Raw genomic sequence first — 22075 nt, 5'->3', positions numbered from 1 at the left:
ATTTTCTTTCAGGAACAAGTTTCTATACCTGCCATGCTTGACTCAGGTCTTTATTGCTGTTCTATCACTTCTGTTTCAGGTGTCTGGCCTCATCCTTCTCTTTATCATTGTTTCTTTGGTGAGTTTATAAAATGTTATTCAGTGCTTGTACCCAGTCTCTCCCTGCTGTGACTAGTCTCATTTCCGTCAAACATACTTTTTATATTAAAGCTCTCCATGTACCAAAGCCTGCCTTCAGCACCAATGCACACAGACCTTCTGTTAATGGCTGTTCTCTCTAACAACTCACTGTTCCCCCTCCTTCAACTAGCCAATAGAAATCTATTCGGGTTTCTTAGGCGTTTCAGGATGTGCCCACGGCTGCCTGTGCTTTTTACAGACTTCATCCATACAATCATTTCATCTTACTGTGTTACCCAAGTACAGGTGTGTTTACCTGGGTAACACTCTGCCCTCAGTGTAAGCTAAGATAATTTGGATTTCACCAATCATACTAAGTAGAGGAGTGTGGTAGCCGTGTTAGTCCACTCTTAAGGTTATCAATAGAAATCAAACAAAATAAAACATGGAAAAGAAAATAAGATGATACCTTTTTTATTGGACATAACTTAATACATTTCTTGATTAGCTTTCGAAGGTTGCCCTTCTTCGTCAGATCGGAAATAAGCAAATGTGCTAGCTGAATATTTTAACACCCAACAGAAAGGACTTAACAAGGATCTGGGGTTCCTAGCCCATTATAAACCATAAAGCTGTATGTTTCTGTTGATCACCCCCACCCCTCACCTATCCACACCCATCCTGTTAGAATATCAATGATATGCATTGATGTCCCCATGCATACCTCCTACCCACCCCCATCCTCTCACCCTGTCAGACTGTCATAGTAATGCTTGAATGTTTTCACTTATAAACACTGTCAGCTAGCACATTTGCTTATTTCCGATCTGACGAAGAAGGGCAACCTTCGAAAGCTAATCAAGAAATGTATTGTTATGTCCAATAAAAAAGGTATCATCTTATTTTCTTTTCCATGTTTTATTTTGTTTAATTTCTATTGATAACCAATCATACTAATAAATCTGGTTCACTCTTTCATCTGCACCCATTCGGAGGTGGTTAAGACTGGTCTAACACTCAGAATGTTTCCACGCTCATTCCCCTCTCAATTTGGAAGTTGTAAACGTCAGAGGTGTGCTTTTCTTATCAAGCTCCTGGTTCACGTCCCCTCCCTCACCCTGACTATGCTTCACATGCCCATGCTACCTCTATGAGTCTTCTCATGTGTTGTCAGATTTTGTTTGTGCCTAAAGGTTTTCCCACAGTCATTGCACTGATAAGGTCTCTCTCCTGTGTGGGTTCTAAGGTGTGCAATAAGGTGGTGTTTTTGAATGAAGCTCTTGCCACATTCTGAACACGTGAATGGCCTCTCTCCAGTGTGAGTTTGCTGATGGCATTTCAGATATTCCCTTTTTCTGAAGCACTGGCCACACTGCTCACATTTATAGGGTCTCTCTCCTGTATGAGTCCTGCTGTGGATTTTCAAGTGCTCACAGGTGCTGAAGGTCTTTCCACATTCACTGCATATGTAGGGCCTTTCACCCGTGTGGGTTCTCTGGTGCCTGATGAGGTGCTGCTTTTGAATGAAGCCTTTCCCACAGTCAGTACACGTGTAGGGCCTCTCACCAGTGTGGATCTGCTGGTGTCGTTTAAGGCAGTCACGCTTCCTGAAGGTCTTCCCGCATTCATTGCACTTGTACGGCCTCTCACCAGTGTGGCTAAGAAGATGGAGCTTTAGATGTTTAATTACGCGGAATGTCTTCCCGCACTCCCCACACTCGTAAGTCTTCTCTGGTGCTTGCTCGGCATGCTTCTGTGCCACACTGCTTTTCCTCCGTTTGACACTTTTCACCTCACCCTCTGCTGCAGGGTCTGTCCCTTCTGCATGGCTCTGCTGGTGGGTCTTCAGCAGCTTCTGAGTTTTGAAGCTCCTGCCGCAGTCTCCACACTTGTTGGGCCTATCCCCCGTGTGGATCTTGTGGTGTCTCTTCAGGTGGTCGTAGGTGGTGAAGCTCTTTCCACACTCACTGCAGATGTGGGGATTTCCCCGGCAGGATGCCGCAGGGTAGGCAAACTCCTCCATGAACACAACTGTGAAGGCCCTCTCTCCCGTATGCGTTCGCTGGTGCCTAAGCAGGTGGTGCTTTTGGATGAAACCCTTCCCACATTCAGTACACCTGTAGGGCCTCTCCCCAGTGTGGATCTGCTGATGACGCTTCAGGTGCTCCCGTTTCCTGAAGGTCTTTCCGCAGTCATCACATGTGTGGGGCTTCTCCCCCTTGTGCAGCTTCTGGTGGAACTTCAAATGCTTAAATGTTCGAAAGCTTTCCCCACACTCTCCACAATGATATGTGTTCTCCCCTGTGTGAGTCCTCTGGTGGGCCATAAGAGTCTGTTTATGCCTAAAGCGCTTTCCACATTCCTCACACTTGTGCATCCTCTCCCCTGAGTGAATCTGCTGATGGACTTTAAGGACTCGATGGGCCCGGAAGCTCTTCCCACAGTCTCCGCATTTATAGGGTCTTTCACCCGTGTGGATTCTCTGATGGATTTTCAGTCTTTCATTGGTGCTTAAGCTCTTGCCACATTCCCCACATTTGTAAGGTCTCTCCCCAGTATGGGTTCTCAGGTGAGTGACCAAATGCTGCTTCTGGATAAAGCTCTTCCCGCACTCTATGCACATATAAGGCCTCTCCCCAGTATGAGTTTGCTGGTGACGTTTGAGACTGTCCCGCTTCCCAAAGCTTTTCCCACACACATTACACTGGTAGAGCTTCTCTCCAGACTCTGCTTTCTGGGACCCTGCAGAGTTTGCGGCTGGAATGAAGTTCCCTTCATAGAGGCTGGGTTTCTCTAGTCGGGCTGCGGTCCCATTCCTCTGTAGCCTGCTCAGGCTGTGCTGGCTTCGGCAGCCTTGGCCCATGTCAGAACACTGGGTGGTATCCTCCAGGACAGTTACAGGCAATGGTTCATTAGGTTCTATTTTCTCATTGTATTTCAGATGGTGCTTCTCTTTTTCATTCATGGGTCCATCATCTGTTGGACAAAAACAAAGAGCCAAACATTATTTCACGCCTTACTGAGAAAAGAAACCCAATTACTGCTACTTGCTTCAACTCTCAATCATATTGAATTCAATAAACCTGTTAACACTGGGACATAAATGTGCAATTATCCTCGAGGGTCAAAACTGTAAGCTTTGTTCTAAAAAGCAAAACAAGACTATTTCCAGTCTTGCCAAGTGACCCAGTGCCTGGAAGAAGTCCTGATTTTTGACACCTTGCTAATGTGTCTCAGTAATTATAGTACTGAAGCATAACTATATATACCTAAGTGCACTAGGACATAAATTCAAAACTAGAACTGATGAGAAGTCTTCCTTCAGACATCAGGTCATGTAGCAGTGCTACACTCTGACTAAACATACCTATTTAAACTGCACCGTGTGCCTCTCCTATTCTCTGCAGATCTGACTCAAGGAAGGCAGCCTCATCCTACATAATAAAATCCACCTCCAACGTTCTGAAGCTGCCTCCCTGGTGGACCGTGGCTGAAGCTTCCTGCGCTGACACGTTACGTACTTCCGGACCAACACACATCAGCATGAGGCCCCGCCCCTGTTGCCACGACAACAGCATGAGGCCCTGCCCCTGCCGCCCACGCCACGCCCCCCAGGTCGCCGCCCACAGGAAAGCGAAAGCAGAGCTGCCCTTCTCTCTGTGTTAGCTGTATAGGGTTGAGGTAACAGGGGTGCTCTGTCATGACGTGGGACTATGATAAAAGGGGAAACCTAATGCTGCCTTTCATCCAGCATATAATTATATATCCACATGCTGACTCTTGCTATAGCCTAAGTCCCACGTCATGACAGAGCACCCCTGTCACCTCAACCCTATACATTCCCCCCCACAGAACTCTAACAGCCCTCTGGAAAGGACGGCCACACCCACACTAGTAGTCATGTGTGCCAGCCCCCCCTGAGGGGCCTGGCAAGAGGGGAATGAAGAGTTATGCTAGCCCTTGCTCTCAGTAAAATACAGGCCAATGGCTCATAATAAGAGCTAGGCTTCTTAAAATCAAAACCATCTCTGATATAAAAAAGAGCTAGTTTGTAAAAATCAGAGATTTTCAGAAGGCGTTTGACAAAGTGCCGCACGAAAGACTCCTGAAGAAATTGCAGAGTCATGGAATCGGAGGTAGGGTATTATTATGGATTAAGAACTGGTTGAAAGATAGGAAGCAGAGAGTAGGATTGCGTGGCCAGTATTCTCAGTGGAGGAGGGTAGTTAGTGGGGTCCCGCAGGGGTCTGTGCTGGGTCCGTTGCTTTTTAATGTATTTATAAATGACCTAGAGATGGGAATAACTAGTGAGGTAATTAAATTCGCCGATGACACAAAATTATTCAGGGTCGTCAAGTCGCAGGAGGAATGTGAACGATTACAGGAGGACCTTGCGAGACTGGGAGAATGGGCGTGCAAGTGGCAGATGAAGTTCAATGTTGACAAGTGCAAAGTGATGCATGTGGGTAAGAGGAACCCGAATTATAGCTACGTCTTGCAAGGTTCCGCGTTAGGAGTTACGGATCAAGAAAGGGATCTGGGTGTCGTCGTCGATGATACGCTGAAACCTTCTGCTCAGTGTGCTGCTGCGGCTAGGAAAGCGAATAGAATGTTGGGTGTTATTAGGAAGGGTATGGAGTCCAGGTGTGCGGATGTTATAATGCCGTTGTATCGCTCCATGGTGCGACCGCACCTGGAGTATTGTGTTCAGTACTGGTCTCCGTATCTCAAAAAAGATATAGTAGAATTGGAAAAGGTACAGCGAAGGGCGACGAAAATGATAGTGGGGATGGGACGACTTTCCTATGAAGAGAGGCTGAGAAGGCTAGGGCTTTTCAGCTTGGAGAAGAGACGGCTGAGGGGAGATATGATAGAAGTGTATAAAATAATGAGTGGAATGGATCGGGTGGATGTGAAGCGACTGTTCACTCTATCCAAAAATACTAGGACTAGAGGGCATGAGTTGAAGCTACAGTGTGGTAAATTTAAAACGAATCGGAGAAAATTTTTCTTCACCCAACGTGTAATTAGACTCTGGAATTCGTTGCCGGAGAACGTGGTACGGGCGGTTAGCTTGACGGAGTTTAAAAAGGGGTTAGATAGATTCCTAAAGGACAAGTCCATAGACCGCTATTAAATGGACTTGGAAAAATTCCGCATTTTTAGGTATAACTTGTCTGGAATGTTTTTACGTTTGGGGAGCGTGCCAGGTGCCCTTGACCTGGATTGGCCACTGTCGGTGACAGGATGCTGGGCTAGATGGACCTTTGGTCTTTCCCAGTATGGCACTACTTATGTACTTATGTACTTATCACCTTTGACACAGTTACATTTCACTGTGGCAAGTGCTGAGATGAGGTAATTGAGAGCTGGCAAGGGTGGGGGCAATCTACTCTATAAACAATCCTGAGACTGGCACCTGCAAGACGTCATGAGCAAGAGTTGCTATGGTTATGTAGAGATAGTACTGGGTCAGCTGCACCCCGGGTGAGAACATCCAAAGGGGGGGCTAGAGGAAGGTTTGGGAACATATGAAGTCATTCTGATCAACTGATAAGAACCAAGAGCCCTGGTGAGAGATACTGGGGTCCATTGGAACCAATGAAGTCAAAATTGTATATAAGGAGCAGTTTGAGGGGTATTAAATCAGACAAGAGGAGAAGAAGAACAGAGAAGGAAGACTCCAGAAGGCTAGAGAGAGAGGACATGCCATGATATGCGGTTCCACTATGTGAATGCTTGACTTGCCTGTACTGCTATTGGCAAGATTATAATAAACTATCTTATTATATCTATTGAATACTGGGTTCCTTTCTAATTACAGACCTAGCTACAGCCTGGTCTATGCAGACCTGCCATGCGCAGATACAGGATTGGGGTAATTAAGCATCTAGAGGGGATTTGCCGTTCTCTCTAGGATAGTACAGAGAGCCCATAGCTTCCGCTGCCCAATTGGGTGAGGCAGACCTAAGTATATACATAGCTCTGGTCCCGCCCTCATTGTGGAAACAGGAAATGAGGGCGGAACCAGAACTAACAGAGAGAGAAGGGCTGAGCATGCACGTCTGGGGGTGGCGAACTGGGGGGGGGGGGGGGGCATGGCCTTGCGGCAAGGGCGGCAGGGGTGGGGCCGCATGCTGGTGTCGTTGGTCTGGAAGTACGTAATGTGTCAGCGCTGGAAGCTTCAGACACGGTCCACCAGGGAGGCAGCTTCAAAACGTTGGAGGTGCATTTTATTCGATAGGAGATGATGATGATGATTTTTAAGTGCGCCTGGAACTGGAAGGGAGGGAGGGACTACAACCCTATAACTGGGAGGAAGGGGAACCCTGGAACTCGAAGGAAGGGAGGGGGGAACCCTGGAACTCGGAGGGGAGGGAGAGGGGGGGGGTGACCCTGGAACTCGGAGGGGAGGGAGGGGGGGAGTGACCCTGGAACTCGGAGGGGGAGGGTCCACCCTGCAACTCGGAGGGAGGGGGACGACCCTGGAACTCGGAGGGAGGGAGGGGGACAACCCTAGAACTCAGAGGGGGAGGACGTCCCTGGAACTAGGAAGGAGGGAAGGGGGGGAGAAGACCCTAGAACTCGGAAGGAGGGAGGGGGGCCCATGGCACACACACTCACTCTCACACACACACTCTCGCACCCAGTCTTACTCTCTCTCTCTGTCACACACTCACTCTCTCTCTCTCTCTCTGTCACAGTCAGTCTCACACACACTGTCTCAAACATACACACTCCGAGGACAACCTTGCTAGCGCCCGTTTCATTTGTGTCAGAAACGGGCCTGATTTACTAGTGAATAGAATAAGGGAATGTTTCTTCTTCATAGATATGGTGATAGATGCATAGAACTGCCACCCAGAAGAGATAAAGGATAAACAAAGACCCTCAAATATGAGAGAGAATCTGAGAATGATTAGCCTGTCCAGTATATCATCAGGGATTGGTTTTGCCATCCTCATCTGGCATCAATCTGCTTCAATAATCCTACAGAAGTGATAAAATACGTTTAAAATCTTGACTGCCAACTATTTTTATTTCTTTAAAAATGTATAGCCAGCTCTATCTTAACATTCTAGGCAGGTTCCAAATAAAACATTCATAATATAAAAACACAACACAAATTCATAAAAACAAATATAATAAAAAAACCCAGAATATCTACCAATGAAAAACGGCGGAATAAAATTCAAAATGGCGGCTTTGCGCCAAAATCACCCCGATCGGAACGCCGTCCGCGGGCCCTCCCTGGAGGAGCTGAGTACCGCTCTTACCTCAAAGGACCGAGTCCACAAGCTCCGGTCACGCTGCACAGTCAGGAAAAGCCTCAGAAATAGAAGCTGAAAAGCGCATTTTTTTTTTAACGCTGTGAGGAAAGTTGGAGGCAAACAGCTACAGAGGCACTCCAGAGACAGAAGAGGGTGGGAAAGACAGGGAAAGGACGAACCTATATGCCTGCATCCACACATGGGGGGAGGGTAAGGCAGGGAAAGGGCGAACCTATGTGCCTTTAAAGTGGGATCCACTTAGCCACAACACCCCTGCTACAACTGGCAAAAGCACAGGAGCCACCCCAGGCAGAAACTTCAAGGAGCTGAACAAGCTGCGTCCAACCCTACTGGGAGATAGAGAAATGATGAGAGGCAGATGGCGCTAGCCGTCCTAGAGGCACTATGGTTTTCAGTGTTCTCTATCTCCCCCTGCTGGTAGGTGGACACAACTCATTCGTAATGGATTCATCTGCTGCTGATGAGAAGGAAAGGTGATTTTAATGTGCTGGACATCGACTGGTGTGTCCATGCTGCGGGGTTGTCTAGAAGCAAAGGAATCTTGGATTCTCTACAGGAAGAATTATTTCAGCAGCGGGTAACGGAACCGACGAGGGATGGAGCTGTTCTAGATCTGGTGCTTACAAACAGGGAACATGGTTCTGATGTTACAGTGGGAGATCATTTGGCATCTAGTGATCATCAAACAGTATGGTTCAATGTTAAAACAAAGGAGAGGGCTTACTCAAAATTGAAGGAAAGTCCTGGATGTCAAAAAAACTAACTTTGCCAAGATGGGGAAATTCTCAAGGAAGAGTTGGTTGGATAGGAGCAGCTGAAGGAAGCAGAGCAGCAGTGGGCAAAACTGAAAGGAGCTATTTTAAACAATAAGTACATAAGTAATGCCATACTGGGAAAAGACCAAAAAGGTCCATCGAGCTCAGCATCCTGTCCACGACAGCGGCCAATCCAGGTCAAGGGCACCTGGCGAGCTTCCCAAACGTACAAACATTCTATACATGTTATTCCTGGAATTGTGGATTTTTCCCAAGTCCATTTAGTAGTGGTTTATGGACTTGTCCTTTAGGAAACCGTCTAACCCCTTTTTAAACTCTGCTCAGCTAAGCGCCTTCACCACGTTCTCCGGCAACAAATTCCAGAGTTTAATTACGCGTTGGGTGAAGAAACATTTTCTCCGATTTGTTTTAAATTTACTACACTGTAGTTTCATCACATGCCCCCTAGTCCTAGTATTTTTGGAAAGCGTGAACAGACGTTTCACATCCACCTGTTCCACACCACTCAATATTTTATATACCTCTATCATATCTCCCCTCAGCCGTCTCTTCTCCAAGCTGAAAAGCCCTAGCCTCCTTAGTCTTTCTTCAAAGGGAAGTCGTCCCATCCCCACTATCATTTTAATCGCCCTTCGCTGCACTTTTTCCAATTCTACTATATCTTTCTTGAGATGCAGTGACCAGATTTGAACACAGTACTCAAGGTGCGGTCGCACCATGGAGCGATACAACGGCATTATAACATCCTCACACCTGTTTTCCATACCTTTCCTAATAATACCCAACATTCTATTCGCTTTCCTTTACGCTAGAAAATTATATAAAAGATGAAAAAAATGCCTCTCTAGTTCTCAAACGTAGTAGCTGAAAAGGTAAGGGAAAGAAGGTTAACCTTTCCACACTACAAGATGTCTCAGAAAGAGGGAGACAGGCAAAAGTACCTGGAAAAGTTTTTAGGAAAGCGAAGAGGCAAACGTTAGAAAAGACAGCCGATATGGTAAAATTAGGGGACAAGGCCGTTTTTAGATATGTGACAGGAGGGAATGCCATAATAGCATTGTGAGACTCAAAGCTGAGGGGGAGGAATACGTAGAAGCTGATAAGGATAAAGCTGAACTGCTTAACGATTATTTCTGTTCTGTGTTCACGGATGAAAGGCTGGGGGAAGGACCGCAGAAAACAAATGCAAATGGGGATGGATGGATGTATGGTAGACCAGGACCGATTCACACAAGACTGTGGTCGTGAGGAGGTAACTAAACTAAAGATAGACAAAGTAATGGGGCCCAATGACATACATCCGAAGTTGCTCAAGGAATTGAGAGGTTCTGGCGGCTCCGCTGTGTGTCCTTTTCAATGCTTCCTTAGAGGCTGGAGTGGTCCCGAAGGACAGATGTGGTCCCTCTGCATAAGAGCAGAAGGAGGAGATTGGGAATTACAGATCTGCCAGTCTGACCTTGGTGGCAAGCAAACTAACGGAAACGCTTGTAAAGCGGACAATTGTGAGATTTCTCAAATCAAATGGACTGCAAGACCTGAGGCAGCATGGCTTCACTAGAGGCAGGTCGTGTCAGACAAATCCAATTGATTTCTTTGATTGGGTAACCAAAGAGTTGGACGTGGGAGGAGCGCTAGATATGGTGTACTTGAATTTTAGCAAAGCTTCTGACATGGTTCTGCACAGGTGACTGATAAATAAATTGAGTGCCCTCAGTATAGAACCTGAAGTGACTGACTGGGTCAAAAACTGTTTAAGTGGGAGGAGACAGAGGGCAGTGATAAATGGAGCTTGCTCTGAGGAAAGGGATGTAATCAGTGGTGTGTCAAAGGGATCGTTCCTCAGGCCGGCTAACATCTTTGTGAGCAATATTGCGGAAAGGCTGTCTGGTAAGGTTTGTCTCTTTGCAGATGATACCAAACTCTGTAGTAGGGTGGACACCCCGTAGGGTGTGGTTGACATGAGGAAGGATCTAGCAGAGCTTGAAGAATGGTTTCATAATTGGCAACTAAGATTTAATGCTAAAAAAATGCAGGGTCATGCACTTGGGTTACAAGAATCCAAGGGACGGTACAATAAAAGGCATTAATAGGAAAACTGCCTCAATTAGCTACATTTGTGCCCTAGGTACTCCATTACATCTTACCACTGAAATTCAGTTCCGGTGGTCCAGAACTAATGCAAGCACAGAATGCTGCCTGATATGGCTCATTTTCTAACAGGAAAAGCAATCCTTACCCAGGGAAATCAGAGGTTCATAGTTCTCCTTCATCATGTCCTTGTAAAGCTCCTTCTGACATTCTTCTAGGTCTTTCCACTCTTCTTCTGAGAAATATGCTGCAACATCATCAAAGGTCACTGGCACCTGAAACAAGTAGCAGGAAGGTGAGCTCCTTTCACTTGCATGATACGCCAAGATCCTAGAACTCAGTCTGGTGGAAGGAATAAGAGCTGGTTATCACAAAGCCAGATAGCCATTCTTACCTCAAGGCTTGGCTCAACGATTTATTTTCTTTCTACAAAATTTATACCCTCCAGCGAGGTTTCTCATCTCACCATCATCGAGAATTCCTTATACCCTGCCTTCAATATTCGCATGATCATCCCATTACTTGCATATAGGTTACCATGCCTCCTGTGACTGTAAATGCCCCCTATATTTCTCCCCCCCCCCCCCCCCGAGCCAAACATTGAAAACAGAATCTGATACAAACCCTGCAACATTAACCAGAGGTGACTGATGAGATAGTTGGGTCCAGTTACTGCATTCTGATTCCAGAGCAGCACTTTTATTTATTTAATAATTTAAATTCCCAGCAAAAACCGAAGGAAGAAATATCTCCACGACTGGAACAAGCCAAAGAGCAAACAAGAAATGGAGTCAACCTGCACAAAATCGGAACGAGATGATTCACCAGCAACTCTAAAAGCAGGAAGACTCGACGTAGCTGTGTTTTTGCATACACATATGCCTGCAGAATAATGCCTCACTTTACAATTTCAAGAAAATGAATCAAAAGCTGGCTCTGACTTCCTTATCATAGTTCGTGATGACACTAATCATGCCGCTCAACAGCGGGGCCTGTAAAGTGAGAGACATTATTCTGCCACAGGCATACGTCTATGCCAAAACACAGCTGTGTCGGATCTTCCTGCTTTTACAGTTGACGATATTCATAAAGAAGCATCTGGTTCCGATTCGTGTTGGTTGACTCCACTTTTCTTTGTTCTTTGATCATTTAAATTCCACCTTATTCAAACATCAAAGCAGAGTACAGTAAAACACACAGAAAACCTTTTTTGTAGCATCTTTTTGGGCTTCTAACATTCTGGTGCGATACTGTTTATTGGTCAATATTCCAACTTATGAAACAGTTATAACAACTGGTTGCATCCAAAATGCCTGCTTGAAAAACAGTGACATCAACAGTTTCATAAAGGCTAACAGCACCTCAATCACCCTCAACCGCAAAGGTAGTTTGTTCCATCCACTATACAAGTCCTGTGACTGAAAAGATGCAACAAGGGACTTCTAATAAATGACGTTGCCTGGTAGATCGTATATGGGTCAATTATTTACCTTAGATCTAAAGGCATACAATAGTTTACAAATGTTTAAATTAGTGCCGATATAATGTGATGCTTCCCTGCTTACAGGGCCCGACAGATGACGGTTATCTCCAGTTTATCAGCAGCTAGTACAATGCTTGCAAACATGGCATTGTCCCCCTAATTCTATAACCTCAGCGTTAAATGTAAGGCCATTTGATATGATTATAGAACGCTAGTACTTATGTGTGTGAATGCAACATTCACAATGCATAACTGTTAGGTATACTCTCAGCATATTCTATAATGTGAGTTCACAAGCTACACAGGATGTAAATGCAAGGGGAAGAAGAATAGGCATGTTAAACATTTACATGCATAGGTTACAGAATACTGTCATTGGCCCTTTAAATGAACCTTTATGTAAGGAAAGTAAATAAAAGCAAGAGAAAAAGGAAACCGATATGGTTCTCCAAGCAAGTGGTTGAGAAAATAAAGGCTAAAGAGTTGGCGTTCCAGAAATACAGAAAAACTCAAGAAAAGGAACACATGGAGGAATACCGGATGAAAATGAAAGAAGCCAAGAGAGAGATACGACTGGCAAAAGCGCAAGCGGAAGAACAAATGGCTAGAAATGTAAGGAGGGGTGACAAAAATTTCTTCAGGTATATTAGTGAAAGGAGAATGACTAAAAAGGGAATTGTGAGACTAAAAGATACTGCGAACCGCTATGTGGAAAATGATGAAGAAAAAGCAAATTTGCTAAATAGATACTTTTGTTCTGTTTTCACAGAGGAAAATTCTGGAGAAGGACCGCGATGGACTGGAAATAATACAATTGAGAATGAAGTGGATAGAGCACCGTTCACGGAAGAAAGTGTGTATCAACAACTTGAAAAGCTAAAGGTGGACAAAGCCATGGGACCGGACGGGATCTACCCCAGGATATTGAGGGAGATCAGAGAGGTTTTGGCGGGTCCTCTTAAAGATTTGTTTAATATATCATTGCAGACGGGAAAGGTTCCGAGGGATTGGAGAATGGCGGAGGTGGTCCCTCTTCACAAAAGTGATGATAGGGAAGAAGCTGGAAACTACAGGCCGGTAAGCCTCACTTCGGTTATTGGAAAAGTAATGGAAGCGATGCTGAAGGAAAGGATAGTGAATTTTCTGGAAGCCAATAAGTTGCAAGATCCGAGACAACATGGTTTTACCAAAGGGAAATCGTGCCAAATGAATCTCATTGAGTTCTTTGATTGGGTGACAGGAGAATTGAATCAGGGACGAGCTATGGACGTAATCTACTTAGATTTCAGCAAAGCTTTTGACACGGTTCCCCACAGGAGGCTCTTAAATAAACTGGAGGGGCTGAAGATAGGACCTGAAGTGGTGAACTGGATTAGGAACTGGTTGACAGACAGACGCCAGAGGGTGGTGGTGAATGGAATTCGCTCGGAGGAAGGAAAGGTGAGTAGTGGAGTGCCTCAGGGATCGGTGCTGGGGCCGATTCTGTTCAATATATTTGTGAGTGGCATTGCTGAAGGGTTAGAAGGTAAAGTTTGCCTATTTGCGGATGATACCAAGATCTTTAACAGAGTGGACACCCGGGAGGGAGTGGAAAACATGAAAAAGGATCTGAGGAAGCTAGAAGAATGGTCTAAGGTTTGGCAATTAAAATTCAATGCGAAGAAATGCAAAGTGATGCACTTAGGGAATAGAAATCCATGGGAGACGTATGTGTTAGGCAGGGAGAGTCTGATAGGTACGGGCGGGGAGAGGGATCTTGGGGTGATAGTATCTGAGGATTTGAAGGCGACGAAACAGTGTGACAAGGCGGTGGCCGTAGCTAGAAGGTTGTTAGGCTGTATAGAGAGAGATGTGACCAGCAGAAGAAAGGGGGTGTTGATGCCCCTGTATAAGTCGTTGGTGAGGCCCCACCTGGAGTATTGTGTTCAGTTTTGGAGGCTGTATCTTGTTAAGGATGTAAAAAGAATTGAAGCGGTGCAAAGAAAAGCTACGAGAATGGTATGGGATTTGCGTTACAAGACGTATGAGGAGAGGCTTGCTGAACTAAACATGTATACTCTGGAGGAAAGAAGAAACAGGGGTGATATGATACAGACGTTCAAATATTTGAAAGGTATTAATCCGCAAACGAACCTTTTCCTGAGATGGGAAGGTGGTAGAACAAGAGGACATGAAATGAGATTGAAGGGGGGCAGACTCAAGAAAAATGTCAGGAAGTATTTTTTCACGGAGAGAGTAGTGGATGCTTGGAATGCCCTCCCGTGGGAGGTGGTGGAAATGAAAACGGTAACGGAATTCAAACATGTGTGGGATAAGCATAAAGGAATCCTGTGCCGAAGGAATGGATCCTCAGGAGCTTAGTCAAGATCGGGAGGCGGGGATAGTGCTGGGCAGACTTGTACGGTCTGTGCCAGAGCCGGTGGTGGGCAGCGGGACTGGTGTTGGAGGCGGGGATAGTGCTGGACAGACTTGTACGGTCTGTGCCAGAGCCGGTGGTGGGCAGCGGGACTGGTGTTGGAGGCGGGGATAGTGCTGGACAGACTTGTACGGTCTGTGCCAGAGCCGGTGGTTGGGAGGCAGGGCTGGTGGTTGGGAGGTGAGGATAGTGCTGGGCAGACTTATACGGTCTGTGCCAGAGCCAGTGGTTGGGAGGAGGGGCTGGTGGTTGGGAGGCGGGGATAGTGCTGGGCAGACTTATACGGTCTGTGCCCTGAAGAGCACAGGTACAAATCAAAGTAGGGTATACACAAAAAGCAGCAAATATGAGTTATCTTGTTGGGCAGACTGGATGGACCGTGCAGGTCTTTTTCTGCCGTCATCTACTATGTTACTATGTTACATAGTAACATAGTAGATGACGGCAGAGAAAGACCTGCACAGCCCATCCAGTCTGCCCAACAAGATAACTCATATGTGCTACTTTATGTGCATACCTGACCTTGATTTGTATCTGGTTCAAAACTTTATTTTCAGAGATTCGCCCGACACAGACTGTGTTTCGCCCACAAGGGCTGCGTCAGGGGCTAATAGTCCTAGCAGGACATGAGATTGAAACGTAAAAAACCAGCAGGGTGCTTTCCTCAATCAAGGTGAGGACACTCTCAAACTCTACACGTCTGAATTGGGCATTAATTGCTGCAAAAAGCAACAGTCCACTATGGAGATCAAAGTGAAACTGATCCATAGTGGACTGTTGCTTTTTGCAGCAATTAATGCCCAATTCAGACGTGTAGAGTTTGAGAGTGTCCTCACCTTGATTGAGGAAAGCACCCTGCTGGTTTTTTACGTTTCAATCTCATGTCCTGCTTGGACTATTAGCCCCTGACGCAGCCCTTGTGGGCGAAACAAAGTCTGTGTCGGGCGAACCTCTGAAAATAAAGTTTTGAACCATATCACTGATTGATCTGCTTTGTTTGTCTCCACATTGGATTTTGCGGATCGCTTGTCATCTTGTTTCTTGATTTGTATCTGCCATTTTCAGGGCACAGACTGTAGAAGTCTGCCCAGCACTAGCCCCGCCTCCCAACAACCAGCCCCGCCTTCCCCCACGGTTCTGCCACCCAATCTCGTCTAAGCTTCTGAGGATATGATATGAGGAAATGATAGCACATAAATTCCCATTTATGTTAGCATTCTATAACCGAATCTTAATCTGCAGTTTGGAAAATTTTGTAGAATTTCCCCCCTGTGTGTTCAAACTGGACAGGTGCCTAATATCAGTCTTGAGCCTCACTGTGCGCTAGTTGTAGTCCTTCAAAGGAGATCATAGGCAACTTCAAATATAGTGCACTGAGGTAATCCAGTCAGGACAGAATCAGTACCTGAATCATTAACTGAAAATCCTCTGATAGACTATAAGCATTAAACCTGCATAACAGTAACAGTCGAATGTAGGAAGAAATTAAAAATAAAAAAAAAGACAGCCACACCACTTTGTTGATCTGTGATATCTATAGAACGCATGTACCACTGTAGGGTTCCCCACTGGGAACACAGCACCAAAAAATAAGCTCAACAGCAAGAAAGAACTCACCCCAGGAAGTTCTTGGAAGGCCTGCTGCTGACCCACTTGCTCTCTGCCTTGGGTCACCAGAGTCCAGTACAGACACATATCTACCCTCTCCACTCCTAGCCCTGATACTGGGGGCTCCAGGAGTCAATATGATATTAAGGTTCTTCTCTTTTTCTTTTTTTGTTTTTGTGAGGAAGGAGTATGGAGGAGGCTGGAGAGGGTATCCGGGTGGGGAGGGACCTGGGGTGACCAGGTGTACCCCCTAAAGGCGGCACCGCTCAGCTGCACATACACACCCAGCTCAACTGAACAGGAGCTGCAAACAGATGAGACCAAGAGCTTCTGAGAGACCATCCGTCCACCTGCTGGAGATACAGAATACTGAATCACCAAGGAGCATTCCATCCTATAAGAGAGTGCAATTCAGCGCTATCTCCACCTACTGGTAAATGGCCACAACCCACAAGTCTCTGGATTCATCTGCTGCTGACGCTAAGGAACTGAACATTTCCCCTCCTTCATTTCTATGAAGTTAATAGGGGGCAAATGTAATCTGCTTGAGATTTTTGATTGTTTTTATTACTTTTATGGAGTTCTTTTCTCTTCTTTTATTTACTTTAGATTATAAACTGCCTTATTTTTCAAATTAGGCAGAAAAGAAACTTGTACATAAACAATACCAGGGCTAGTACTAGGGTTTCCTGGCACCCCCCTGCAGCTTATTAGTAGGCGCCCCTACCCATCCAGCATATCCTCTTTCTCGCTTTTCTCCTCCCAACCAACACCTCCTCCCACCCCTACCCCCCCCCCCCCCCGCATCTAGCACCTTTTTAAAGCTGACATCTCATTTCTCTAAATTGTGAGAATCAAATTTTTTTTCTACCTTTGTTGTCTAACCATTTTGTTTTTCCACTTGGATTGGTCGTGGTCTGTCCTTACTACATCCTCTTCTTGATGTTCTCTCAAGTCTTTTTTTAGGATTTAATTTCCATTTTCTGCTTTTCACGGTCCATCTTCTTCTCTAATCTTATAGCTATCTCTGGCTCAAATCCTTGTGTCTCATTTTTCTCCATTTCTCTCATCTGCTTTCTTCTTTTTTTTTAACCTACAGGTAGCTAAATTTTATTCCTCTCCCCCCCCCCCCCCCCCCCCCAAATCTTAAGTCTGTCATTCCCCTACTTAACAGCTTTTTTACTTCTTTCACTTACCTTCCTAGTTCTCCCATTCCTACCTGTATTCCACTCACTTTCTAGTTGCCCATTCCACTTTCTGTATTCATTGCCTCCCCAGCTTATATTCTCTGCCTCTTACCCCTTACCAACCTCCAGCTTCTTCCCTGCCACACATCCCCTCTCCAGCTTCAGTCCCTTTATGTCTTATCCCCTTATTCAGGCTCTCATTTCTCCAACTTTATTTCCACCCTTTCTCACCTCCTTCAAAGATTTATCCCCTTCATTTGTCCTTCACCCTCTTCACAACTCTGTCTCTTTTGCCTTTTTCCTTATTTTGTATTTTTTTAATTTATTTATTTTATTTTTTATTTTTGTTACATTTGTACCCCGCGCTTTCCCACTCATGGCAGGCTCAATGCGGCAGGCAATGGAGGGTTAAGTGACTTGCCCAGAGTCACAAGGAGCTGCCTGTGCCGGGAATCGAACTCAGTTCCTCAGTTCCCCAGGACCAAAGTCCACCACCCTAACCACTAGGCCACTCCTCCCATCATTTGCCCCTGCCTCTTCTCCCATACCTCTTTCTCCATCCACCTATCTCCTTCTCCAATGCTTATTTACTCTCTTTCCTCTACCTTAACTCCCCTCCACCCATCCCTCTGCCCCTCCATCTTCACCTTTTCTTGCTTCCCCCATCCCCCACACAGTATCTGTCCTCTTCCAACTTCCAGCCTCTGCATCAGCTCTCAACCCCCATCTGCCCCTTGTGAGGGTTCAGACCATTTCTCCCACCCCAACCCCAAAGCTCTGGTCTCCCCTTCTCTCTTCCCCAGCTCTAGCATCAGTCCCTTCTTGCATCTGTCCCCAGCATCAGACCACTTCTTCTTCTACCTCATTCCCAGCAAACTTCTCCTAGCCCCTAAATCAGGGACAATGCCAAGCCTCAGCCCCCAGCCCACTTCTTCCACCTGCCCCCATTTTCATCCCCAGTTCTAGCCCCATTATCCTACCAGTTTCAGTTCCAGCCCTTTTCTCCCACCAGTCTCGAGTTTCAGCCCCTTTCCCCTTTTCAGTCCCCAGTTCCAGTCCTAGCCTCCTTATCCCACCTACCCTCCATTTCAACTCCCAGTTCCAGTCCCCTTTATCCCTGTATTACAGACCCCCTTTTCAGCTCCAGCCCCATTCTCCCACCTGCTCTCCTATTCAGCCCCAGACCTATTCTCCCACCTGCCCCAGCCATAGCCCCATTCACCCACCTGCCCCTTTCTTAGCCCCCAGTTCCAGTCCCCTTCTCCCATCTGAGTCCCCCTTTTCAGCCCCCTCCCCGAGTTCCAGCCCTAGCCCCTATCTTAGCTACTAGCTTGAGCCTCAGCTTCAGCCCCCAATCCCCACCTGCCAGTCACCCTCAGCTTCCTCGGCAGCCCCTTCTCGTTTCTGGCGCCCAGTGCCCTGCATTTTTAAAACCTCTGAATCAGCAGCGCAGCACCATCTGTGAAAGAAGCGATTTGCTTTGGGCCTTCCTTCAATGTCTCGCCCTCGTGGAAATAGGAAGTTACATCAAAGGAGGGTGGGACACAGTGAGGGAAGGCCCGAGGCAACCTGCTTCTTTCACAGACGCTGGCACTGTGCTGCCAATTCAAAGATTTTAAAAATGCAGGGCGCCGGGCAGCAGAAACGAGAAGAAGGCTGTGGCCTTCATCTCCTGGTCCTCCAGGTGTCCACTTCTCTGCTGCGGAACCGATTCCTGCATGATCCGATTCTCTGTTTAGAGTCTGGCTCCGGTTCGTTTCTCTCAGCTCTTCTTTGGTGGAGTCCGATTCGGTTCTTTACTGTCCAGGTCCCGGATACTACGAGCTCCGGTTTTCCCCGCCTGGTTAACGGTCTGGTCCCTGCACGCTGAACTAGCAGCTGAGAAGAGGGCTGGGACTGGGAGCTACCGGTAAGCATGGCTTGTGGCGCCCTTCAGAGGTCTGCGCCCTCCTACCATGCTTACCACGTTGCGCCGACCCTGAACAATACATAATAAACAAACACAGCAACCACACATATCAGGTCTCAAGACAAAGAACATTACAAGCACATAAAAGATGAAGAAAACTGAGTGGCAAGCAAGGCCCAAAGAAAAAGTGAAGCCTTTGGCACTGAAAGACAAATAGTGATAAGTATGGTAAGCATCAGCTCAACTTTCTGTGCAAAAGAAAAATAACACCTTCTCATCTCAAGGTGGAAAGAGTAACCTAATGAACAGCATTAGTAAACTGAGAGCCAGGAAGCCAGGACTCAAATCCCACAGATGCTTCTTGGGATCTTAGGGAAGTAACTTAACTCTCCACTGTGTTAGTTACAAAACTTAAGATTGCAAGCCTCCCCCAGACAGAGAAATATATAGCCTACCTGTAAGTAACTCGCCTGCAGCTATTACTGAAACTGCAAGTAACTTGCCTGCAGCTATTACTGAAAAGACACGAGCTAACCAAAAAAAAAAAAAATCAACAGAAGTGCCCTTTGATCCCTGCAACATGAAAAGGCAGTGTTTAGATATGCAATACCAGCAAACCTTTTACACTCCCAACTGCATGGGGTTTGGACGGCTTCCTAAAGGAGAAGTCCATAGACCATTATTAAATTGGACGGGGAAAATCCACTATTTCTGGGATAAGCAGCATAGAATGTTTTGTTCTTTTTTGGGGGGTCTTGCCAGGTATTTGTGACCTGCATTGGCCACTGTTGCAAACAGGATGCTGGGCTTGATGGACCTTTGGTCTTTCCCGGTATGGCAATACTTATGTACTACTACTACAAATCATTTGTACAGCGCTACCAGTCGCACGCACCAGCTAATGCCACTGTTCCAATCTATAATCTCAAAACAAAACAAAAAAAAAAGAGCGAGCATTACATACTGCTCATTAAAAGGTCAAATAGTGAGCAGAAGGGGTATAAACAACAAAAGAAAAGAGGTGTTGATGCCCCTGTACAAATCATTGGCGAGGCCCCACTTGGAGTACTGAGTTCAGTTATGGAGGCCATATCTTGCTAAGGACGGAAAAAGGACTTGAAGCGGTTCAAGAAAAGCAACCAAAATAGTATGGGGTTTACACTGAAAGACGTATGAGGACAGACTTGAGGACCTGACCATGTATACCCTGAAGGAAAGGAGAGACAGGGGCAGTATGATTCAGACATTCAAATATTTGAAATGTATTAATATACAAACAAACCTTTTCCAGAGATGGAAAGGTGGTAGAACTAGAGTACTTTTTCATAGCAAGGGCGGTAAATACCTGGAATGCCATCCCGCAGGAGGTGATGGAGATGAAAACAGTAACGAGATTCAACAATGCGTGGGTAAACACAAAGGAATCCTGTATAGAAGGCATAGAAGCTTAATGGTAATTAGGTGGCAAAATACCAATAATTGGGAAGCGAAGCCAGTGCTGGGCAGACTTCTACTGTCTGTGCCTGATCACGGATGGACAGATTCAACTTCAGTAATTGGAGAGCAAGGCCAGTGCCAGGACTTTTACAGTCTGTGCCCTGGGAATTCCAAGGACAAATCAACATAAGTATATACCGTATTTTTCGGACTATAAGACGCACCGGACCATAAGACGCACCTAGGTTTTAGAGGAGGGACTATAAGACGCACTTTTTCCCTCCTCTAAAACCTAGGTGCTCCGGTGCGTCTTGTCCGAATCCCTCCCTCCAAAGTTCGGGATCGCCCTCCCTAGGGTTACCTCCCCTCCCCCCGGCCCTGTCACCACCTCTCCCCTTACTCACGCGATCTTCCCTGGTGGTCTAGTGACGTCGGGGCAGGAAAGAGTCCCCTCTTTCCTGCCCACCGCGCTGCTCTGCATCCTCTTGTATGCTGCCTGTGACGGTCTCGGCGAGATTCAAAATGGCCACCGAGAATTGAAGTCTCGCGAGGCCACTTCAATTCTCGGCGGCCATTTTGAATCTCGCCGAGACCGTCACAGGCAGCATACAGGAGGATGCAGAGCAGCACGCTGGCCAGGAAAGAGGGGGCTCTTTCCTGCCCCGACATCACTAGACCACCAGGGAAGATCGCGTAAGGGGAGAGGTGGTGACGGGGGGGGGGTGGGGGGGGGTAACCCTAGGGAGGGCGATCCCGAACTCGGAGGGAGGGCGGGAGGGCAGGCAGCCTGCTAAATCTCTACCTTCGGACTATAAGACGCACCCCCCATTTTCCTCCCAAATTTGGGGGGGGGGGGAAAGTGCGTCTTATAGTCCGAAAAATACGGTAGTATTACATCATAACTTATACAATGAGTTTATCATGTTGGGCAGACTGGATGGACCACATAGGTCTTTATCTGCCATCATCTATTATGTTACCATGTAGAAGTTGGAAGGCCCTACGGTTAACTTCCTGTTGTTCCCCATGGCTCCCTGGGAAGCTGTCATACTGATAAAATTTACCAGAAAGAACAGGTACTTTCCTGTAGCAGGTGTTCTCCGAGGACAGCAGGCTTTATATTCTCACAAGTGGGTGATGCTGATCCGTGTCACCCAGTCCAGAATTTACTAAAACTGAGAGCTTTGTGGAGTGCGAGATGCACACCACTGTGCATGCGCGAGTGCCTTCCTGCCCGCCGCGAAAACATGGTCTCCTCAGTTTAATACTACAGCAAAAAACAAAGTAAAAAGAACAACGGCGACAACTCCAAGGGGATGTGGGAGGGATCCTGAGAATATAAAGCCTGCTGTCCTCTGAGAACACCTGCTACAGGTAACTGTCTGCGCTTTCTCCGAGAACAAGCAGGCTTATAATTCTCACGTGGGGAATCCCTAGCATCAAGGCTCACCAAAAACAACAAACATCGGTCAATTGGGCCTCGTAACAGTAAGGACATAACATAGATTAACTTGAAACTATATACAAACTGAATGAGAGTGCAGCCTGGAACAGAACAAAATGAGCCTAGGAGAGTGGAGTTGGATTCTAGACCCCGAATAGATTCTGCAACACTGTCTGCCCGAACCAACTGTCACATCTGGTATACTGTTCAAGACAGTAATGAGATGTGAATGTGTGGAATGAAGACCATGTTGCAGCCTTGCAAATTTCTGCAAGTGGGCTGACGCACCCATGGCTCTGACATTAGCCATGACAT

At 46.4% G+C, this 22075-nt stretch overlaps 1 protein-coding gene across 1 annotated transcript in view; it reads right to left on the bottom strand.

Annotated features, from left to right (window-relative positions):
• Positions 1 to 1048: 1048 nt before the first annotated feature.
• The window catches only part of LOC115465743 (zinc finger protein 184-like), a 34923-nt gene continuing 13896 nt past the window's right edge, over positions 1049 to 22075 (bottom strand). Inside the window, exons 2-3 of the mRNA XM_030196445.1 lie at positions 10425 to 10551; positions 1049 to 3096 (exon numbers count right to left, since the gene is read on the bottom strand). Of these exons, the coding sequence (XP_030052305.1) occupies positions 1250 to 3096; positions 10425 to 10551 (1974 nt within the window). The 3' untranslated portion in view covers positions 1049 to 1249. The remainder of the gene's footprint in view (positions 3097 to 10424; positions 10552 to 22075) is intronic.

Source organism: Microcaecilia unicolor, chromosome 1 (genome assembly GCF_901765095.1).
Source record: "Microcaecilia unicolor chromosome 1, aMicUni1.1, whole genome shotgun sequence".
Lineage (NCBI taxonomy): Eukaryota > Metazoa > Chordata > Amphibia > Gymnophiona > Siphonopidae > Microcaecilia > Microcaecilia unicolor.
The sequence above is the reverse complement of the archived record's forward strand: the minus strand, read 5'-3'. Positions and strand labels throughout refer to the sequence as shown.